The following is a 20,268-nucleotide window of genomic DNA, read 5'->3' as shown; positions in this document are numbered from 1 at the left end:
TATATCTATTACTTCAGTGTCTTACTTTTGCTCTTTCAACCTTTCAGTATCTGTGGACACATTACCTTGTATGATATCCCCATATTTTCTTGACTGGGCACAGACTCCTAACTATGTTAAACAAACAAAAAAGATGTAAAGAAATTACAAGGAACTTTATGAAAGTTTTACAGTAGTCAGATCTGTATAAGTGATTTGTATTTCCTTCTTTATACCTTCTGTATTTTGTATTTATTACGTTTCTAAAATTAGCATTCATTTTTTCAGAATCAGAAAAATATATTGTTCCATGACTTACTCATAAAAAAGGATTCTCTCGTTAAGCTATATCCTCTCTGTGTCTGTCTTTTTCAATTTGGGTTTAAGGACCTTGTACTTTCAATGATTGTTGAGAATCTAAACAACTTCTGTCTATGTGAGTTCTATATCCATTAGTGTTTCCAAATTAGAAGTTTAAACAGAAAATTTTAAATTTACTCATTACCTTATTTTAAAATAATACATGCATTGCATGTCAACATAACATTTTAAATTAAAAAGTTGTAGTTTCAAAGAATATATAGTGAAAAGAGTGTGGCATTCTTACAAATCTCTTTAATGTCTTCCTTAATAGGCAGCTGGAATCTCTTGGCAGCTTCTGTATTCGACCTATTGCAATATATTGTTTTTGCTGAAGTATATGAAGAAAACCAGCCTCAGTCAGATACATTGTAGAAAAGGGATGAGCATTTTAATAGCCTTTACAGATAATAGTGCACATTCTTCTTTCCTACTGCACCCAGACTTGACAAGAAGTAGTTACTTAAAGTGCCATCTCAATGTCCTTTTTGTACTTTGTTACATGAAAATCCACCAGTCTCATCATATACTTTGAATGGAGCTTTCATCCATGCATTATGCTTTGACCATTTTGAAAATATTGTTTCATGGAGTCGTGAAGATCTTCTCAACATTGACATATTTTATTCTACTATTCAAAAAGATCACATTTGTTAATAACACGAATCATTAAGAATTAGAAATCTGTGACGTTCATGCAGTTGACATAAGTTTTCCCACATTCCAAGTTTCCCATGAAAGCTTGAATTTTATCACTGACAACAAACATTGTAAGTTGTTTCTGTTTTACAAGCTCACTTCATTCATTTGAGAAAAAATAAAATCTGCCAAATACACAAGTATGAATAACCATAATTTCTCAATCATGTTTTCAAGCTCTTTCAAGTAAACATGTTCCATGAAAAAATAGTTAGTTCAGCTCAAAATTCAATTGTAAAATTGCTTTTTCTTGGGAAAAATCACATATGGATTTTAAATAAAATTTAATTCTCTTTACTGCTTTATCAAAGATATTCTTAAGTAAAATTGGCTTTTGTCTTTTCTCTTCTTGTTGGTTTTTTGTTTTGTTTTGTTTTACTGTGATTTTATTTCAGGGTATATCCCTCCTGATCATGCCTATCCAAAAATGTATACCTTATGGTTTTTACTTGCATTTCTCTAATCATTAGTGATGATGACCATTTTTTTTAAAATTTATTTATTTATTTATTTATTTTAAATATAATCACATATTTTATTTTTGTATGTATGTATAAAGCATGGTATTTGAAGTTCACATTTGGCAAAACTGGCATGAGAGTTTAACTCTCTATGTTAAGTGCAAGTAGTTTTTCTTTCCATGATTTTGTTTTTCTTAACCACTAATCTCTGTATGTTGATAGTCATTTCAAAATGATAGGAAACTTTTCTTGGGATAAATATTAGCATCATCAGGAAAGTTCACTAATATTCAAATTAGTATAAACCAACCATTTTAACAAGTCACACAAAAGATGACCATTTTTTCACAAACTTTTGGCCACATGTATGTCTTCTTTTGAGAAATGTCCGTTCATGTCCTTTGCCCATTTTTTTAAATGGGATTGTTTGCTTTTTTGATTTTTGATTTAAATTCTTATAGATTCTGGATATTAGACTTTTGTCAGATGCATAGTTTGTTAATGTTTTCTCTCATTCTGTTGGTTGGTTGTCTCCTCTGTTGGTAGTTTCCTTTGCTGTGCAGAAGCTCTTTAGTTTAATTGGGTCCTGCTTTTTTTATTTATGTTTTTGCTGAATTTGCTTTTGGAGGCTTCATCATGAAAACTTTGTCAAGGCCTATGTCCGGAATGGTATTTCTTAGATTTTCTTCTAGGGTTTTTACCGTTTCGGATCTTACATTTACATCTTTAATCTTGCATATAGCGAAAGGAAAAGGTCAAGTTTCATTCTTCTGCATATGGCTAGCCAGCTATCCCGGCACCATTTATTGAATAGGAGTCCTTTCCTCATTGCTTGTTGTTGTTGGCTTTGTTGAAGATGAGATGGTTGTATGTGTGCAGCTTCATTTGTCTATTCGTATATAGGTCTGTTGTCTATTTGTCTATTATTTTGCCAGTACCATTCTGTTTTGGTTACTGTACCTTTGTAGTATAGTTTAAAGTCTAGTATACAATAAGATACCATCTCATACCAGTCAGAATGGCAATTACTAAAAAGTTAAAACAGTAACAGATGTTGGTGAGGTTGTGGAGAAAAGGGAATGCTGATACACTGTTGGTGGGAATGTAAATTAGTTCAGCCACTATGCAAAGCAGTTTGGAGATTTCTCAAAGAACTTAAAACAGAAGTTTTCAACTCAGCAATCCCATTATTTGGTATATACCCAAAAGAATATAAATCAGTCTACCAGAAGGACACATGCATTTGTATGTTTATTGCAGCACTATTTGCAATAGCAAAGACATGGATTCAACCTAGATGCCCATCAACAGTGGACTTGATAATGAAAATATGATACATATATACCATGGAATAGTATGCAGCCATAAAAAGAATGAAATCACATCCTTTGCACAACATTGATGCAGCTGGAGGCCACTAAACTAAGTGAATTAATGCAAGAACAGAAAACCAAATACTGCATGTTGTCACTTATAAGTGGGAGCTAAACATTGGGTACACATGGGCACAAAGAGAGGAACAATAGAGACCAGGGCCTACTTGAGTGGGGAAGGTGGGAGGGGGATAAGGGTTGAAAAACTATCTGTTTGGTACTATGTTCACTACTTAGGTGATGAAATCATTTGTACACCAAACCCCAGTGACATGCAATTTACCTGTTAATAAACCTGTGCATGTACCCGCTGAACCTAAAATAAAAGTTGAAAAAGAAAAAAAAGGTCTACTTCCCACCCATAACTACCTCTTTTTCATGCCATGTTATAGCATTACTTTGCCATATTACAAATTTATTTGTTTATCCTCTGCCATCCAAACTAGAATAAAAGCTCTATCAGGGCAGGGATCAGATCTTTTTTACTCACCATAGTATTCCCAGAGCCTTAAACAGTGCCTGACATGAGGAATGTAAATATATTTTAGATGAATGCATTTATTAAGTAGATAAATAGAAGATGAAGTACCTCTTCAGCCAGGGATAGACTAAAGATATACAGTCTTCAATTAAAAGCCCCCCTCATCTTGCATTTGCTGGCTTGTACTGGTCTCAATTCCTTAGTATTGATATCATATTGTAGTTACACAGGTTGTTAACAATGGAGAAGGCTGGGTGAAGATGCTTGCATCCTCCCTGTACATTTCTTGACAACTGCCTGTGAATCAATATTCATTTCAAAATTAAAGACTAAAAAAGTATTAATAATATTCTGTCACTAGCTAATCAGTTCTGTCCAACAGAAGTATAACATGAGCCACACATACAAGACACATATGTAATTCTCTAGTAGCCATTTAACATATCAATAATATTATTTCAACACATAATGAATATAAAAACATTAGGTAGTTTACACTTTTTTGAAAATTGACTGTGTACATTATACTTACATCTCAATTTAGCTAGGAACATTTTAAGTGATCAGTAGCCACATGTGTCTGCTATTTGTACAGTTTTATACCATAATGTTGGTGGTCAGTATATAGGATTTTATGCCATTATTTCTTGAACTCTGAATATGTTATATGCATTCTATTGCATGTATATGGTAATTATGGGACAAGTGTACATACAAGGGAAACACCTAAATGCTGATGGTCCCACTTACAAATAAAAATGTTCTTTTTGTCTGAACAAAAAATCCCTTCTTTTTCTCCATTAATACAGAAACAAAACCTGAAGAGATTCCCGAATCCCAGACTAATAATGAAAATAATCATATCCACACCTCATCCAAACACCGAGAATCACAAAGGCCCAAAAAAGAAGACGCTGTGGTGGCAGAAGGTAAGCTTAGAGGTGGGGATGATCCCCACAGGAGAGATCCGTTGTGGACTGACTGAGCCTCCCTCTCCTTCAGCTGTGTTTCTGAAGCAATTTAGTTTGTAGCCCCTTCTTAGTCTTTGTTACTTTCCTTCAAAGAAATATCCCAGCAGAAAAATACACAGGTCTGGCTGATTCACTCATCTATTCACCAATTATTTGAATTGATACATATACTTTATATGTATATATATATGAAGATGATTGGTTTAACATTTGAGCTCGTTACATAAAGGGGAAACCAGAGTATAGGCATATAATCTTTCCTTTAGCTATTGCAAAGCTGCCAATTTGGCAACATTATTGAATTTGGGAAAGAAGAGTACAGTTGCCAAATACCAACTATGCAAATTAGATTGAGTACAGAACCCTCAACATGTGAGTCAGCTTTGTTAAACTGTGCTTTGTTGTTTAGCTGTACTTTCAGCAAAATGTATTATTTGCCTCCATGGTGTGTTATGCCAGATAATATTACTTGTTATATTGTTAAATTGCCATTAGAATTAGTGCCAGACAGAGAAAAGATAAGCATTTGCCTGGGATGAATGCTTTGCCCTTGTCGGACTAAGAATGCTGCAAATAGAAAGACTGGGCAGAGCACAAGATGGCTTTGCCAAATATAGGTATGATACATGAAAAATATTCATATAATTTCCCTAGGCCTGAAACATTTAAAAACATGTACTCTAGAGAGTCAATTATCATATTTTCTGCTTCAAAAGGCTTACCTGTCTTAGTGGTTCTGAATGTATGTTTAAGCAAAAAATAGCAGCCCAATGTTATTCTGCCTCTAAGTAGCTGAGTGAGATCTTTCATGTGTGTGTTTATGTGTGTGTGTGTGTGCACGCATGAGCATGAGTGTTTATCAGTTTGTTTGCTTGTTTGTATATCTTTCCATGAAGGAAATAAAAGTTTGTTTGTTTTTTTCAATTTTCCCAACATATTAGCCATACTCCAGTTCCTGGACCTGCACCAAAAGGTGGTAGAGGGTGTGGGGTGTGGATGGGAGTAGTATTGAAAAAAATAGAGAAAGAGAGAAGGGGATGGGAATTATCTGCAGTTTCCATCTAAGATTATTCTAATTTTTCTTTTTAGAAGCCTCTTGACCATATTATTGCATGTAAACTCAGGACAGGTGTTTGAACCCCGCCATCTGAATAGCTCTTCATATTCAGCTGCCATCTACAGAGAATGGCAGGAGTGGTACTAGTCTCTCTCTTAATCTCATATGGCCATCTATGTGACTGTCAGTGGCCTGCTTAAATTAACTACATTATGCAGTCCACAGTGCCTAACTGTTTTATGAAGGGACATTTTTTATGTGGTAGTTTATTAATAAATTATTAAGAATGAGACAGGCACAGGACTCTGTGGAAAAGTTTAGATTGAAGAGAGGGGAACATCAAAGAGGCCATTTTATTAGGACATACAGGTTAAAAATAGAAAGATGTGTTATCTGAATCCTCCTCTGGGGATCACAGCAGATTTGTTTCCTTGTCTTCTAAGCTTTGTACAAATCTGAAAAGTATCGTTTTGAAGACAAATAATGAGGCATCTCCTGCTTTTCTTTGGAAATTATTACCAGCTATGAAACACCTAATTATTGGTAGCTTTACATACATTTTGTTTTATTCTGTTATTGCCATGGCACTTTAGTTTCCCTTTTCCCTCTGTGTTTTTAAACTTTTAACATTTGCTGATAAAGTGACTGACTGTCTCTCTCTTCAGCACTTTGCTTTCACTAAGCACTACTATAGCACTTAGGATGATTGAGCTGTTGGAACCGAGCATGGCTACTAGATTCAGATTATAAATTTACCACATTACAGCTTTTACCAAAAATTGCATGGATACAGTCAGGGTACCAGAAAGTTGTGATGGGGGAAGAAGAGAGTAAAATATACATCCCTCCTATTTTACTGTCTCCAGTGTTTTTGACATCAAGAGCCATCTAAGCCCTCTTTTAAAATCTGTATCTGCTAATGTCACTCTTCTACTCATAAGATTTAATGAATTCCCATTGTCAGTTGGAGAATCAGGATAGTGTGACAGTTAAGAGCATAGAACCCAGAAGTCCAACAGACTGGGCTTAAATCTGACTCCCTGTTGACAGACTTTGTGGCCTCAAGTAAGAGAACTAACTTCTCTGTTACACAGAACAATTTCAGGCATACTATGTGGGCTATATATGTGTATTTATTATTGGTTTAGAAAATGTTATTTAAGATTCAAAGCCCTCTAAGCCTTGACTCTATCCAATATTTCTAACCTTATATTGGGTTTTCCTCTCTTGCTCCTGCTTACCCTCACCACACTAATTCATCCATCCTGGGATTAGTCTAATATCTCTCTGCTCATTTACTTGCAGTTTCTTCCAGTTGGATGGTTTGTCTTCACCTGTTAAAACCAGCTCAAGCTTTAAGCAGTAGCTGAGGTGCCTTTTTTTTTTCAGAATGTTCACAACACAAAGAAATGATAAATGTTTGAGGTGATGAACATGGTCACTACCCAGATTTGATCATTATACATTGTATACATGTATTGAAATATAACTCTGGTCTGGGCACAGTGGTTCACGCCTGTAATCCCAGAACTTTGGGAGGCCAAGGCGGGAGGATCACCTGTTTACAGGAGTTTGAGACCAGTCTGGTCAACATGGTGAGACCCTGTCTCTACTAAAAATACAAAAAATAGCCAGGCATGGTGGCATGCACCTGTAGTCCCAGCTACTCAGGGAGGCTGAGGCAGGAGAGTCGCTTGAACCCGGGAGGCAGAGGTTGCAGTGAGCTGAGATCGCACCACTGCACTCCAGCCTGGGCAACAGAGAAAGACTCTGCTCCCCTTCCCCCAAAAAGAAATATCACTCTGTACTCTGTAAATAGGTACCATTATTACATGTCAACTAAAAATTAGAAAACAAAAGCTTTCCTCAACCCCTTTCTTCTCAACCAGAATGAACATTTTCCTCTTTGGGTTCCAAGTATACTGAGTGAGTGCCTTCATTGTAGCACTTCTGGTCTTTGTAATTCATTGTATAATAACTTTCTGTTTCCAAAATCAGTCGTTTTCAACCAGGAGAATTCTGCTCCCCAGATAGGGTGACTAACACATCCTGGTTTTTCCCAGAACTCTCCCAGTTTTGAAACTGAAAATCTTGTGTCCCAGGAATTCCCTCAGCCTCAGACAAATTGGGATGTTTGGTCACTCTACTTCCAGAAGACATTTGCAATGTCTGGAGACATTTTGCTGCCACAGCCTGGGAGCAGGGGAGCACCACTGGCATCTCGTGTGTAGAGATCAGAGTGCTATAGACATCTTATAATATGCAACACCACCCCACAGCAAAGATTAGCTAGCTCAAAATGTCAGTAATGCTGAGGATGAGAAACCCAGACAGAGCCTTTTACTGATCTTTGTAACATTTAGATGAGAGCTTGTTGGAATGACTTAATGAATACAATTAGATTTTCTCTCCCAATGAATATTAAATAAATACTTATTTATCTTCTGATGTTTATTTAGCATGTTATAAGGCTCCTTCTGTATAATTATAAAGAGATGATATCTGGTCCTCTGTCCTTTATGAATTTTCAGTATGGTTGGAATACAGGAGTAATATTTGGGGGAAAATTAGAGAACAATTCCAAGCAATATGCAATTAAGTGTGAGGCAGTCAGAACAAACAGTGTGTATTTAAAAATTCAAATATGGGAGAGAATGCTAAAGGAGATAAAGAATGCTATTGTCGGCCGGGCGCGGTGGCTCAAGCCTGTAATCCCAGCACTTTGGGAGGCCGAGACGGGCGGATCACGAGGTCAGGAGATTGAGACCATCCTGGCTAACATGGTGAAACCCCGTCTCTACTAAAAATACAAAAACTAGCCGGGCGAGGTGGCGGGCGCCTGTAGTCCCAGCTACTCGGGAGGCTGAGACAGGAGAATGGCGTAAACCCGGGAGGCGGAGCTTGCAGTGAGCTGAGATCCGGCCACTGCACTCCAGTCCGGGCGACAGAGCGAGACTCCGCCTCAAAAAAAAAAAAAAAAAAAAGAATGCTATTGTCCTAAGTTACATGTTTAGCCCCTCTAGACATACTGTTTCAAATCCCATTTGCAAAGGGCTTAGTTGTCCAGTTTATATAAACTCAGATTTGTAGAAATGCCAGGGAAAGAGTCTTGTTTTGCTCTGTCAGAGCTCAATTTTGCTTCACACCTTCTCAACTGTTCCCTTCTTCCCTAAATTGGTTAGTTGGCCCCAAATCTTCCAGACAAGACACAGAGTTATCTTTAACTCCTAGTTCTCCCTTTACCAGCCTGTCCTCTTGCATGTCAAGTTTTATCCATTCTTTCTCTCCAGTGTCTGTTTTTTCTCTCTCCTCCTTTACACTTCATTCCACAGATACATCTTCAGTTTTATTTAATACACTCCTTACAGGGGTCTACTCCTTCACCCCTATCTCTTTTCCCTCCAAGACAATATTTTCTATGCGCAACATAGGCCTCCCCACATCAAAATGTCTTTCTCTAAAGTATCCACTTTCTCTAAAGTCTCCCTGATATGGTTTGGCTGTGTTCCCACCCAAATCTCATATTGAATTTTAACTCCCACAATTCCCACGTCTCATGGGAGGGACACAGTGGGAAGTGATTGAACTTTGGGGCTAGTCTTTCCTGCACTATTCTTGTGATAGTGAATGAGTCTCAAGAGATCTGATGGTTTTAAAAATGGGAGTTTCCCTGCACAAGCTCTCTTTGCCTGCTGCCCTCCACGTAAGATGTGACTTGCTCCTTCTTGTCTTCCACCATGATTGTGAGGCCCCCCAGACACGTGGAACTGTGAGCCCAATTAAACCTCTTTCTTTTGTAAATTGCCCAGTCTTGGGTATGTCTTTATCAGCAGTATGAAAATGGACTAGGACACTCCCATTGATCCCACTCCAAATCATATACTTTATCTTTTTTCAAAGTTCCTTATCTAGAAGGAATAGTTCCTTTCTCAACTTTTATAATACTTCTCACTTCTTTAATACCTTTTGTATGTAATATAATATTTGTGTTCATCTTATACAGATCCTTTGGTATAAATTCTGTATCTTTTATGATCCCAACACCACTGTTACCATAGGGATTTAGGGTATTAGACCACCGATAACTATTATTGAGTGAATGATGAAGACCTGATGAAATGAGTCCCCTTCTTTCCATTTCCCTTTTCCAGAGACCCTTGGATTCCAGGAGTTATTACAACTGCTGGGGGGAAAAAAAGACAGGCCCCTGCCCTTCTTCTAAAAGAAATGTATTAATAGAAATTTTATCCAGGTTCACCAACTATATAAAAGGATGATGAACGAACATTTTTTGGGTCCTAACAGTGGGAAAATATGACTTCTTGCTTCCAGCTAATGCTTTCTTCTGGCTACTTTAGCTTCCTCTTCCAGTTTTCTTGCTACCACCTTTGTGTTTGCAGGACAGCTACTGCTGCTGACCTCAATATTGCTTTCTCCAAATTATGCATCAATCTTTGTCTACATCCGTTTTCTTTATGGAATCCATGCATCAAATGTTGGAAATGAAAAAGTGAAGTGTAAAAAAGAGGCTATATATGCACATGTGACCATGAACATCTACTTCAAAGATTTCTTATCTCTACCACCTTAGAGATACATTGACTGTATATGGTGTTTTTTGTAAACGTAAAATATAAAGGGCTGTCACTTTACCTTCTGTTAATACAAATGTATAAGAATGACAGGGATAGGGAAGGACAGAGATAGTTTCATCTGAAAGCAAAGGAGCTGAGAACTAGAAATTGTCTCAGGTTCTCAGGAAAGCAAAACTATGTTTGGAAATTATTAATAAATAACATGTCCATGTCATATAATTTAAACAAAGAACATTTGCTCCTTTAAAACATGGATAAAATATAGTAGTTGTCCCAGAAGAAAACTTTAAAAAATAATCAGGAATAGCAGCATGCCCACTGAATAAGATGAAGAGCCTGGTATAGTGGTATGCACCTGTATTTCCAACTATTCAGGAGGCTGAGGTGGAAGGATTGCATGACCCTAAGAGTTTGAGGCTGCAGTGAGCTATGAAAATATCCACTGCACTCTAACCTGGGCAACGTAATAAAACCCTAGTCTCAAAAAAAAATTTAAAAAGAATGAAGAGTTCAATTTCTATTTTCAATCAAGATCCAATATCATAATTAACAATGGAGTATTAGAGGAATTCATGTTCAAATGAGGAAAAACACATGAGCCATTCTTACCATAATTTTATAACATATATTTTGGAATCATAAGAAACATAGCATATATAAAACCAAATGACCAGGCATGGTGGCTCATGCCTGTAATCCCAGCACTTTGGGAGGCCAAAGTGGGCAGATCACCTGAGGTCAGGAGTTCGATACCAGCCTGGCCAATGTGGTGAAACCCCATCTCTACTAAAAATACAAAAAAAAAAAAAAAAAAAAAAAAGCTGGATGTGGTGGCACGCACCTATAGTCCCAGCTACTCAGGAGGCTGAGACTGGAAAAGTGCTTGAACCCAGGAGATGGAGGGTGCAGTGAGCCAAGATGATGCCACTGCACCCCAACCTCGTTGACAGAGTGAGACTCCATCTCAAAAAAAAAAATAAAAATAAAACAAATTAAGAGGACAATGTTGGAAGTTGTTTGCAGGTGATATACATTTTTAAGGATAACTTAAAAGATTCGACCATTAACTGCCATGATTTATAAATATTTTGAATAACTCACTCAAAAATAATGTCAGTCCAAAAAATTGTATAGGTCAATGGTATATAGTTAGAAAAAAGTAAAGAAATGTACATATACTGCCTTGGATATACTGCCTTGAAAAATGTCTTAACCAGTGTTATGTTGAACCTATATAAAAATAAACTATATTTTATTAAATAGTATAAAGAGAAGACTTGAATACATAGAGAAGTATAATATGTTTCTAATTAGATGGACTATTCTTACAAATACCTCAGTTATTCTCAAATAAATGGGATTAATGGAATTCCAATCATTCTTTGCAATGTTGAATAGCATAAGATGGATTCCAAAATTCATCAGAAAATATAGGCTAATGATACAAAGCCAATTTTCTAAAATAAATAGATTTTATGGTAGTGGAAATGAGTAGCCCTATCAGGGAATTAATACTTATGTCACGTTCTTAAGATAATGTGATTCTGTTACAAGCATATATGGGCACATTAGTGGAAATAGCCCCAATTAGGTAGATATAGATATCATATATAGGTAAGTAGAGATATTAGATATAGAAATGAAATATATAACAAAAGAGAAAATAAAAGTAAATATAAAGGAAAACAGTTTATAAAAGGTTTAGTAAATGTTACTATTTAGAGCATTTATCAGTCTAGATTCACATTTTATAAAATATAACAAAGGAAGTTCCAGATGGATTAATGAGTTAAATTAGGTTTACCAAAACACGTCCATTTCTAGAGTATCACAAATCAATAAAATGCAGATTAGTTAAGATACAATGTCCTACTACAGACATTTTCCTTTTTATTTTTCTCTAATTTGTATGCCTCCTCATTTGTCATGTATTGCTTATTAAAAAGAAATAATATTTTTCACATAAAGGAACAACTTATCTAGACAAGACAGAAGCATTAGTATTTAATTATGACATATACATTCCCTAACATGTGGGCAGGACTACTGCACCTTATTGACAAATGAGAAACCAAGATGGTTGATTCTTGTTGTTAATTGATCAGTTGTTCAAGATCTGCTTCAGATCCTGTTTAGACTCAAAGGTCCAGGCAATATATTAGGCTTTCTATACTGAGTCCAGATCACCCAACACTGAATGTTACACATGGAACTAGGCTCAAAAAATATGAACAGGGTATGGAGAGGTAGAGAGAGAGAGAGAGGGGAGATTCACTGTTAATATTCTTATTGCAAAATAAGCCAGTGGCTAGTACCCACACAAATTTTTAAAGTCACAGGCACAGTGCATATTTGCTGCCCAACAAAGTTTTGGAAGTTGGAAGAAGCTAAGGATAGCTGGAAAAGCTGTAGCTGACTATGGGTGGACCTGAAAGAACCCAGAACCAGTGAGTCTTCCTTTCTGTAGAGAAGAGATAAATGTTCCCCATATTGTATCCCATTTTCCCTAAAACTTGGTCAAATCCACCAGTGGGATTCTAAGAGGCATGGAGGAACAGTTTAAAATCCCATATTTTCATTTTAATGGGGACTCATCAACAAGGCAGAGGTGGAAAGGAGGCATGCCAATTCATATATTTTGATACTCACTATCCTTCCTTCCCTAAAACCCAAACATTCAGCTGAATGCCTTAGGACACGTATCTGCTATAAATTCATTTTTTATCTAATTTGTCTGAGATCTAAGCTTCCTGTGGAGGTCTGAGATCAAAGGATTTGATTCCTTCTGATGTCGGCGCTGACACATAATGTGTGCTGACTTAGTTCTGTCTATAACCTCACAGTGGGAGGCGGCCAGCCTCACTGGGCACCTTTGCACAGTGAACTTTCATTTCGGCTGGGGAGTCTGTCAGGTATGTTGCTGATTGGAGCTGCCATGTAAATAATTCATGGTAGATTTTTAAATGTTTTGGGGTCTGCAAGGGAAAGCTATGCTGGTGTTAGTCTTTCATGAATAGATGCGGACTTAAAGAACAAGGGGGAAAAGATTTCCAATGAAGGTCTCTCAAAAACAAGATAACAGTATCTTCAATGGATTGAAAATAGGCGACTTGCAGTGTTTGATTCCTCTTGTATGAAGTGCTGTTGGTTTTACCAAGGGATTAAAATTCAAAGCCTTTCTTGCCCTTTTAAAGTTTGCTTCTACCTGACAATTTATTATTCTTGTTCTTTGGTTATTTCTGATCCTCATAAACTATGTCTTTTCCACCTGGTGGGAGCAGTAATTATGGAGATGATGCTCAGCTCAGTGCTTGGCAGAGGACTGGGCATAATGAGGGAGCAGGGTTGACGGCACACAAACATTTCTTCCTTGAAGGAACTCAAATTCCTAAGAGGAAGATGAGACTGTCACATAAGGAAAAGGTGACCAATAATAGAAGAAACTGTGCAGGTCAAATGAGAAACTCCAGACAAGTATTGAGGCATAAATCAATGTAGTTTGAGCTGTCAGGAAACACTTCTGGGAGGAGCTGAAGGTCCCATAGGAAAACTAGGGTAACCTGAAAGTTCTTATAGCTCAAAGCAAGAGAATCATCCCATAGTTTGATGGCTATGGAAGACACATGCTAGACAAACGGACTGTGGAACAGGAGAGAGAAAATATGAATAACATGGGCTTATCATAATGTTAATAGATGTGTCATGGAAATAATAGGAACAACATGATTATCTTATTTTACTGCTCTAAATCAAAAGCATTATATATATATATATATATAATGTTATTACTTTCTCTCATCCTTACCTCATTTTCCAGATTAAATTGAAGTGGGAAATTGGTATTCTTTACCCCAATACTGTCTCTTATAGTATGAATCAGACAGGATTACTATCTCCTAACACAAACCAAGATAGCTCTCAACGAACTCAGGAGAAAAATAACAAAAAGCTTAATAAGTTAGGCATCTTCATTGCATACAAATGAGTGGTTAATGTATTTGGTGGTGAGATGTGAGAAAAGCAGGCATGGTAAATGTAGTAAATGTAGATGACAGTATTACCACCTACCCCCCAGGGTTTCGGACAGGTTCAACCTTTTTCTCACTGTAAGGCATATGAACAGTGACCTTTGCATGCATGATATATTCCCATGCATGTATCCCACTGAACATTCTTACTTTCCATTGCAGTCTTTATCTTTACACAGTATTCTGTGGTGCCTAGATATCTGTTCATGTATATTGTACTCTTCTGAGTTGATGTTTAGTTCTGTTTAATAGAAAAATAAAATACAAATAAAATGTTGAGAGGAAATCAACTAAAACAACATTGCTAAAATAAATATATTTTAGTAAATTGTGAAGTAGCACCTGAGAATAAATTAAAATTATACAACTAAAGCCCAGAGAGGCTGAAAAGATGAAAGTCATGAAGCCAAATAGCAGGAGAAGGGGAACTTGAGCCTAATTTTGTGACTTGAGTCTAATGTGCCATCTCTCCTTCTACTGTTATGCAACCACACATGTACACACTCATATAAATAGATGTTTATGTGATTATTTCTACAAATATTTATAGTCATGTTTTTATAAAACTAAAGATATTTAAATTATGAATTTGGCATAAAAGCCTAAGTATTAGATAAGACTGGTTTTTATAGTTCATATATCTTAACACAGGTCTGAGTTGGCCCACTGGTAAGACCTGACCATGGTCTGGTTTTTGCGTTGAAGCCTAGCCCTTACAATGAAAAATCCTCATTCAATTATCGATATCATATAAGTGTTTTTTGAGGAAGAAGTATTACCAAATTTTTATTACATATTTGGAGTATCTAATAAAAGATATTTGGAAATCAAAGAGCTGATGTAATTCAATCTTTGATTTGACAGTATCTTGTCAGAAATGCTAACTATGCAAAATGTGTAATTAACTGGTTGAAAACTAAATCCATTTATTCCCCTATTTCTTTTCTCCCCAGATATGAGAATGAAGGTCATGCTGGGCAGGCTGAACCAGTGCCCCCACGAGTTGATGAATGGAGTGTCCAGAAGGAAAGTTAGCCGCCACATTGTCCGAGAGGAAGAGGCTGCTGTGCCTGCTCCTGGTACTACCGGCATCACATCCCATGGGCACACTTGTGCTCCAGGTGCTCCTGCCCAGCAGGTGTATCTGCAAGAGACTGGGAACTGGAAGGAGGGCCAAGAGCAGTTGCTCAGATACCAGCTGGCAGGCCAAGATCAGCTGTTGCTGCTATCCAGGCCTCAGACAAGAGAGGCAGCAGTTGCCAGGGCAAAGTTGGCTGAGTAAGCAAAGTGGCAGGTTGGGGCTTTCCCAAGAGAAGAAAGCCTCCTGTGGAGCCACTGAGGCGTTCTGCCTTCATTCAGTACACCTGGAAGCTATTCAGGAGCAACTGTAATCAGGGAAGGTGTGGGCATTTGGCCTGAAAGGCAGAATCTTCCAAATACTTCTGGATAATAAGCAGGGGAAGTAAGGACTGTCCTGCTGGGACAACTAAGAAGAGAGAATATGGACTCTGAATCCCCGTTTCAACTTTAAAATGGAAAACAGTAATATAAATGCTTATAGACTGAAAAATGTCTGATACATCTTTTGTAGCTATCACGATCCTAGTACATTGCCAGGCAAATGATGGCACTTGTTAATTATTTACCAGTTTTTAATTTAAGCCTGATTTCAACAACTTAATAATGGCATAATATTGACTTATACCAGCAGGGGTTATTATTAAGCATTCTCTGGATTGACCACCTACAATGCTTTCAGCTTCTCTTATAGAAGGGATCATGAAAAGGTCTGGTCAGTTACAGTTAATTCCACACTGTTAGAGAAAAGCATTTCTTTATCCTGTAGTAATATTTGAAGGGACAATTCAACACCCTGCTCTGTGATCTGTCAGAGCTTACCTTCCAACCACAAGGCAACTTCCTGGCTTTTTACAAGTGGATTTTATTTCATAGTTTAAATTCAATCATTATTGAGAGCCTACAGTAGTGTGAACATATCAAATTTGCACTTCATGAGTATTTACACACGAAAATTGATATTCTCATGGGCTTTGCTGAAGTTTAGTTAAGGACAAAGATGTAAAAATACCGAATTTGGGAAAGGAAATTGTCTATGGACCACTGTTGTGTTTTTCAGTAATTCTCTCTGTTAGTAGCTGGGTCACATTTACAACTGGAAAACAACTACATTGGGAGATCAGAGCTAGCCAAGTGGCCAGGTGGATGATCAGCTAACTCCTTTATCAAATAACTGCTTTTTGAAGAAGATGATGCATAAAGCTGTGACACGAAGGAGTGGAGAGATTATGTCATGTGCAACTGCTCTAGGCTGTTCTGGGGGTTTAAATGGAGATCATAAGAAAGGCTCACCTGGTATTGATACATTTGGTAAGGGTGTTAAAGGCAGTTTCACCAAATTCACACATTTGTACAGGGCCCATTTCTTTTCAAACTGAAGAATACTTTAAACAGCCGGACTGTGTCCTTGGCTCTGGATCCAGAAGACCCTATGCTCCAAGCATGTAAAGAAAAGATGGCAGGAATGAGGAGAGCCTCCAAAAAGAGATTGCTCTCAGATTTTCCTGAAAATCCTGAAAACCAGGATTTTCCAATCTCTACAACGTTAAGGGGTTGTTGCGTGATTGAGTTGGAACAGAGAAAGGCAACACACTCTTTCATTGCTGAATTCTAAATTATGATGCCCTGGAATTAGTATTATGGGAAGCACTGGCAGAAAGCTGTTATGTCTGCAGGGCATCAACGGAGAGGTGTGTCTCACCCTACGATGAATTGGCAGAAATGTCTTAACCTCTTCTTTAGGCATCTGGTGAGTATTTCAGATCTTCAGGCTGTCCCTGAAAGGAGGTAGGTAGCTTTGTCTGTGGTCACTGTGTTGGATCTGGAAGAAAATATGAGTAGACGTTAAGGCCAGTGCTCCCCAAGAGATTTCAGTCCGGGCTATCTGTGTTCAGGGAGGATTTGCAAGAAATTGGTTTATAGATGTTTACTCTGGAGTCACAAGCTGGCTGCCTGCTGAGTAAGTCCTCTTCGTAGATGATGTATTTTGCTTGGGCACCAACAGAATTAAAAACAAAAAACAAAAAATAACTCAAATGACTTAGGCAGAACATGCCTTCCCTAGTTTAATTAGTCCCTGTTATAACCAGTTATTTATCTTTTTTATAGGTTCTTGGTCTGTGAAATCATTTGCCTTTGCGATCTCTACTTTAGTACACTCACTGGATCCTCAAAGAGCTGTAAGCTTTTTGGACAAAAACATTTCGGAAGCGAAGGCTTTTGAGGATTATAAAATGGTGGCAGTCTTAGTCCTTGCCCTACCTCAGTTTACCTGCCCATTCTTTTTTCTTTCATTTCTATGGATTCTTTCACCACTTTTTAAATATTTTTCCCAGGTATTTTTCCTGAGCTGTGTACCATGCATAAATAGCTGCCTAGTGAGATTATCCAGTAGGTTATCCTATGGCTACTACGAAGTTAACACAGCACTAAAACCTGCTCCTCCTTGTGTTTGTTTTCCAGCTCAGTGAATGACATCACTGCACTCAGACCAGAAATCTAGAAGTCAGTCGTGACTCTTCATTCTATTTCACCCTTCGCAAAGAGCTGCCAGCTCTGTTATTTCTGCCCCTTGTTTACCCTTCTCCCAATTTTTATTATCTTCTTATTTATCCCCTATGCGTCACAAGACGCATCTTTCTGGGAGGCATGTTTTATCCTATCCCTCTATTTAGGAATAACCGTAATTATCTTACTAATTCCATCCCAGAAAATCCTGTGATCCCTGAGGCCAGAATTGACTCTTTGGGCCTAAATAGCAGATATAAACATCTTCAGTAACTTGCCAGGCTCTAGCGTGTGGCATGGAATTTTGGCATCTAGCTAAAATCCCTCAACCCATAGTTAAGCTAGTCCTCTTTCTCTTAAAAAAAAAAAATCAGACAACTGTGGAAACACTGAAAGCAAAGAGAGAGTAGCTCTACATTCATTCATGTCTGGAGATGAGTCAATTTGAACACCACTGTAGGCCAACCCTAAATTTATTAAGATCATTAACATGGGTCACCCAGCAAATACTTCCCAGCAGCGACAATCTACACCCTTTATCTAAATAAATATTGAGATGTGCTTTATTCCTGTGTTAGTTCAAAGAATCTCCTCTTGCCTCCCATTGCTGATTTTCTGTATTGATGGACTCCTTTCTCTCAAGAGATTGGATAAGCTAAAAGTCTAGAGAGTTCAAAAGTGTTTGAAAGTACATTTTAAGTGTTCTCACCACAAAAAATGCTATATATGTGAGGTGATACATATGTTGATTAGTTCAATTGATCCATTCCACAATGTATACATATTTCAAACTATCAAGTTGTATATGACAAATATATACAATTTTTATTTGTCAAATAAAAAATGTCTATAAATATTTGTGGATGTCAAAATTGAGGAAGAAGTATATATGGAGCTACGGTTGTTTTGGCCATCTCTCCATGCTTTTTATTTGGGGAGGGGGACTTTTCTGGGGGGCAGGGACTATGTTCCGGGAAAGTACCTGACCAACAGAACTTCATGTCTCTTCCAGAGTGAGAGACTCAGCTTATCTGATCAAGGTGGACTTGCCCTTCAATGGACTTGCTCTTGGTACTGCCCAATGAGGCCACCGAGGACCAAGATTTGAGCTCTCTCAGGGCCCACCCCTTTCAACAATTTAGTTGAATGACTCCCTTCCATCTTTCAGTCTTACTCCAAATATGTGAAATTACTATATATTGAAATGCATGCAAGCTATATGCAAAAATGAGTATGAGGAAATCAAATGTAAATCGTATGCAAATATTATTCAACCAAGGTTCTATAAAATTGTACACGTCAATAACAGTAAAGAATTTTAATTAATTCTGTCATTTAAAATTCATGCATTTATTCCGTATTTTGCTTTCACAACTTGTAGTCAATGTCAATTTTGAAAAAACTCTAAGCACAAAGAATTAAACACTATTGAGTACAGAACTGTTGATTTCAACATACGCTATAGCACTTTGACTCATGACAGATATATTTGAGAGAAAAGTCACTTTCTAGAAGGTAATTTTTAAAAAGATAAAACATTTCTATAAACTTAAATGTGGATTAAGTGGCAGAATACAGAGATTTGGATGTTTACAAATACTCTTGTAGCATTTGTTCTTTTTATTTGGTGATTTCTTTGCTTGGAACAATTTAGAAATTTAATTAATTTCTAGGACTTTCTAGGTTTTACTGGGATTCAAAGAATTAATTGTCTATATGTTATCTCTTATCAATCTCAAGATAATCTTATTTATTATCACTTTACGTTTTATTTCAAAATTAGTAGCTATAACAAGGTGAAGGAAATATCCACTCTTCTCTCCATTTTATAAATAAAAAATAATCAGTTGCCATCACTTTGTTAGGGTCCAAGGAAAATTACAAAATTTGTTTGGACTATATTTTTTCCTTTTAACATTTCCTCAAGTTAATGGTATGTCATTTAGTAGAATGATTCATGTAGAAAATTATTCAAGTTATGTGGTTATAGTAAAAAAAAAAAAGCAAATCACAAAACAATCTGTACAGTATGGTTTTACTATAGTTTACTTATGCATAGAACAATTATGAAAAGATAGTATGATTTTATAAGTAATAGTTATCTCTGGGGAATGGAGTAGAAAATATGGGTTGATTTGCACTTCAAATCTTATATCCTTTTGTATTTCAATACTTTTATAAATACATTTACTATTAAAATAAATTTAAAAATATTTTCTCCAAGTTATGATTGACCAGAGATTGGCAGTCTCTTTAGATCTCAGCCAGGGATAGGACATGCTTACAGAAAATGCTCTTAGTCCTTGCAGAAATGCTTATAGAAAATGCTGTTAGTCCTTGAAAAACTAAAATCGATGCAGAGGAGAAGAAAAAGAATCTGACAGTGGAAGATGAATGGACAGAGAAAAAGTGGTCAAGGAGGAATAAAAGGAAAGGTAAGGGAAGTCTATAGGTGAGGAAGAAAAGATGCTATGGATAATAGTGGTTAGACTGTGACTGGATCTGCTTTACTACCACAGTGTCCCTGGGATATTACACAAGGCATGCCACCAAGGGTTCCATTTGGGTGAAGGGCCTATAAGGAAAAATCATATATGGTTATGGCCTCAGTATCACTCCTAAAATCCAGATATAAAACAGTCTCCTTCTCATCACACTCTTATGGAGGAGACCCTGTGG

General features: G+C 36.9%; 1 protein-coding gene and 1 long non-coding RNA gene across 2 annotated transcripts in view; one reads left to right on the top strand and one right to left on the bottom strand.

Moving 5' to 3' along the window:
• Positions 1-19,120, top strand: part of PKHD1 (PKHD1 ciliary IPT domain containing fibrocystin/polyductin) — a 477,374-nt gene extending 458,254 nt beyond the window's left edge. The window contains 3 exon segments of the mRNA XM_033217424.1: positions 4,163-4,282; positions 14,958-15,231; positions 15,233-19,120. Coding sequence (XP_033073315.1) covers positions 4,163-4,282; positions 14,958-15,231; positions 15,233-15,395 — 557 coding nt within the window. The 3' untranslated portion in view covers positions 15,396-19,120.
• Positions 11,962-12,682, bottom strand: LOC117087345. Its single transcript, XR_004438769.1, has 2 exons — positions 12,626-12,682; positions 11,962-12,188 (listed from the first exon to the last, which is right to left on the bottom strand). It is a non-coding gene; the product is annotated as an uncharacterized LOC117087345 (long non-coding RNA).
• Positions 19,121-20,268: the final 1,148 nt, after the last annotated feature.

This window comes from Trachypithecus francoisi, unplaced genomic scaffold (genome assembly GCF_009764315.1).
Source record: "Trachypithecus francoisi isolate TF-2019V2 unplaced genomic scaffold, Tfra_2.0 Lachesis_group10, whole genome shotgun sequence".
NCBI lineage: Eukaryota > Metazoa > Chordata > Mammalia > Primates > Cercopithecidae > Trachypithecus > Trachypithecus francoisi.
This window is presented reverse-complemented; position numbering and strand designations above follow the sequence as displayed.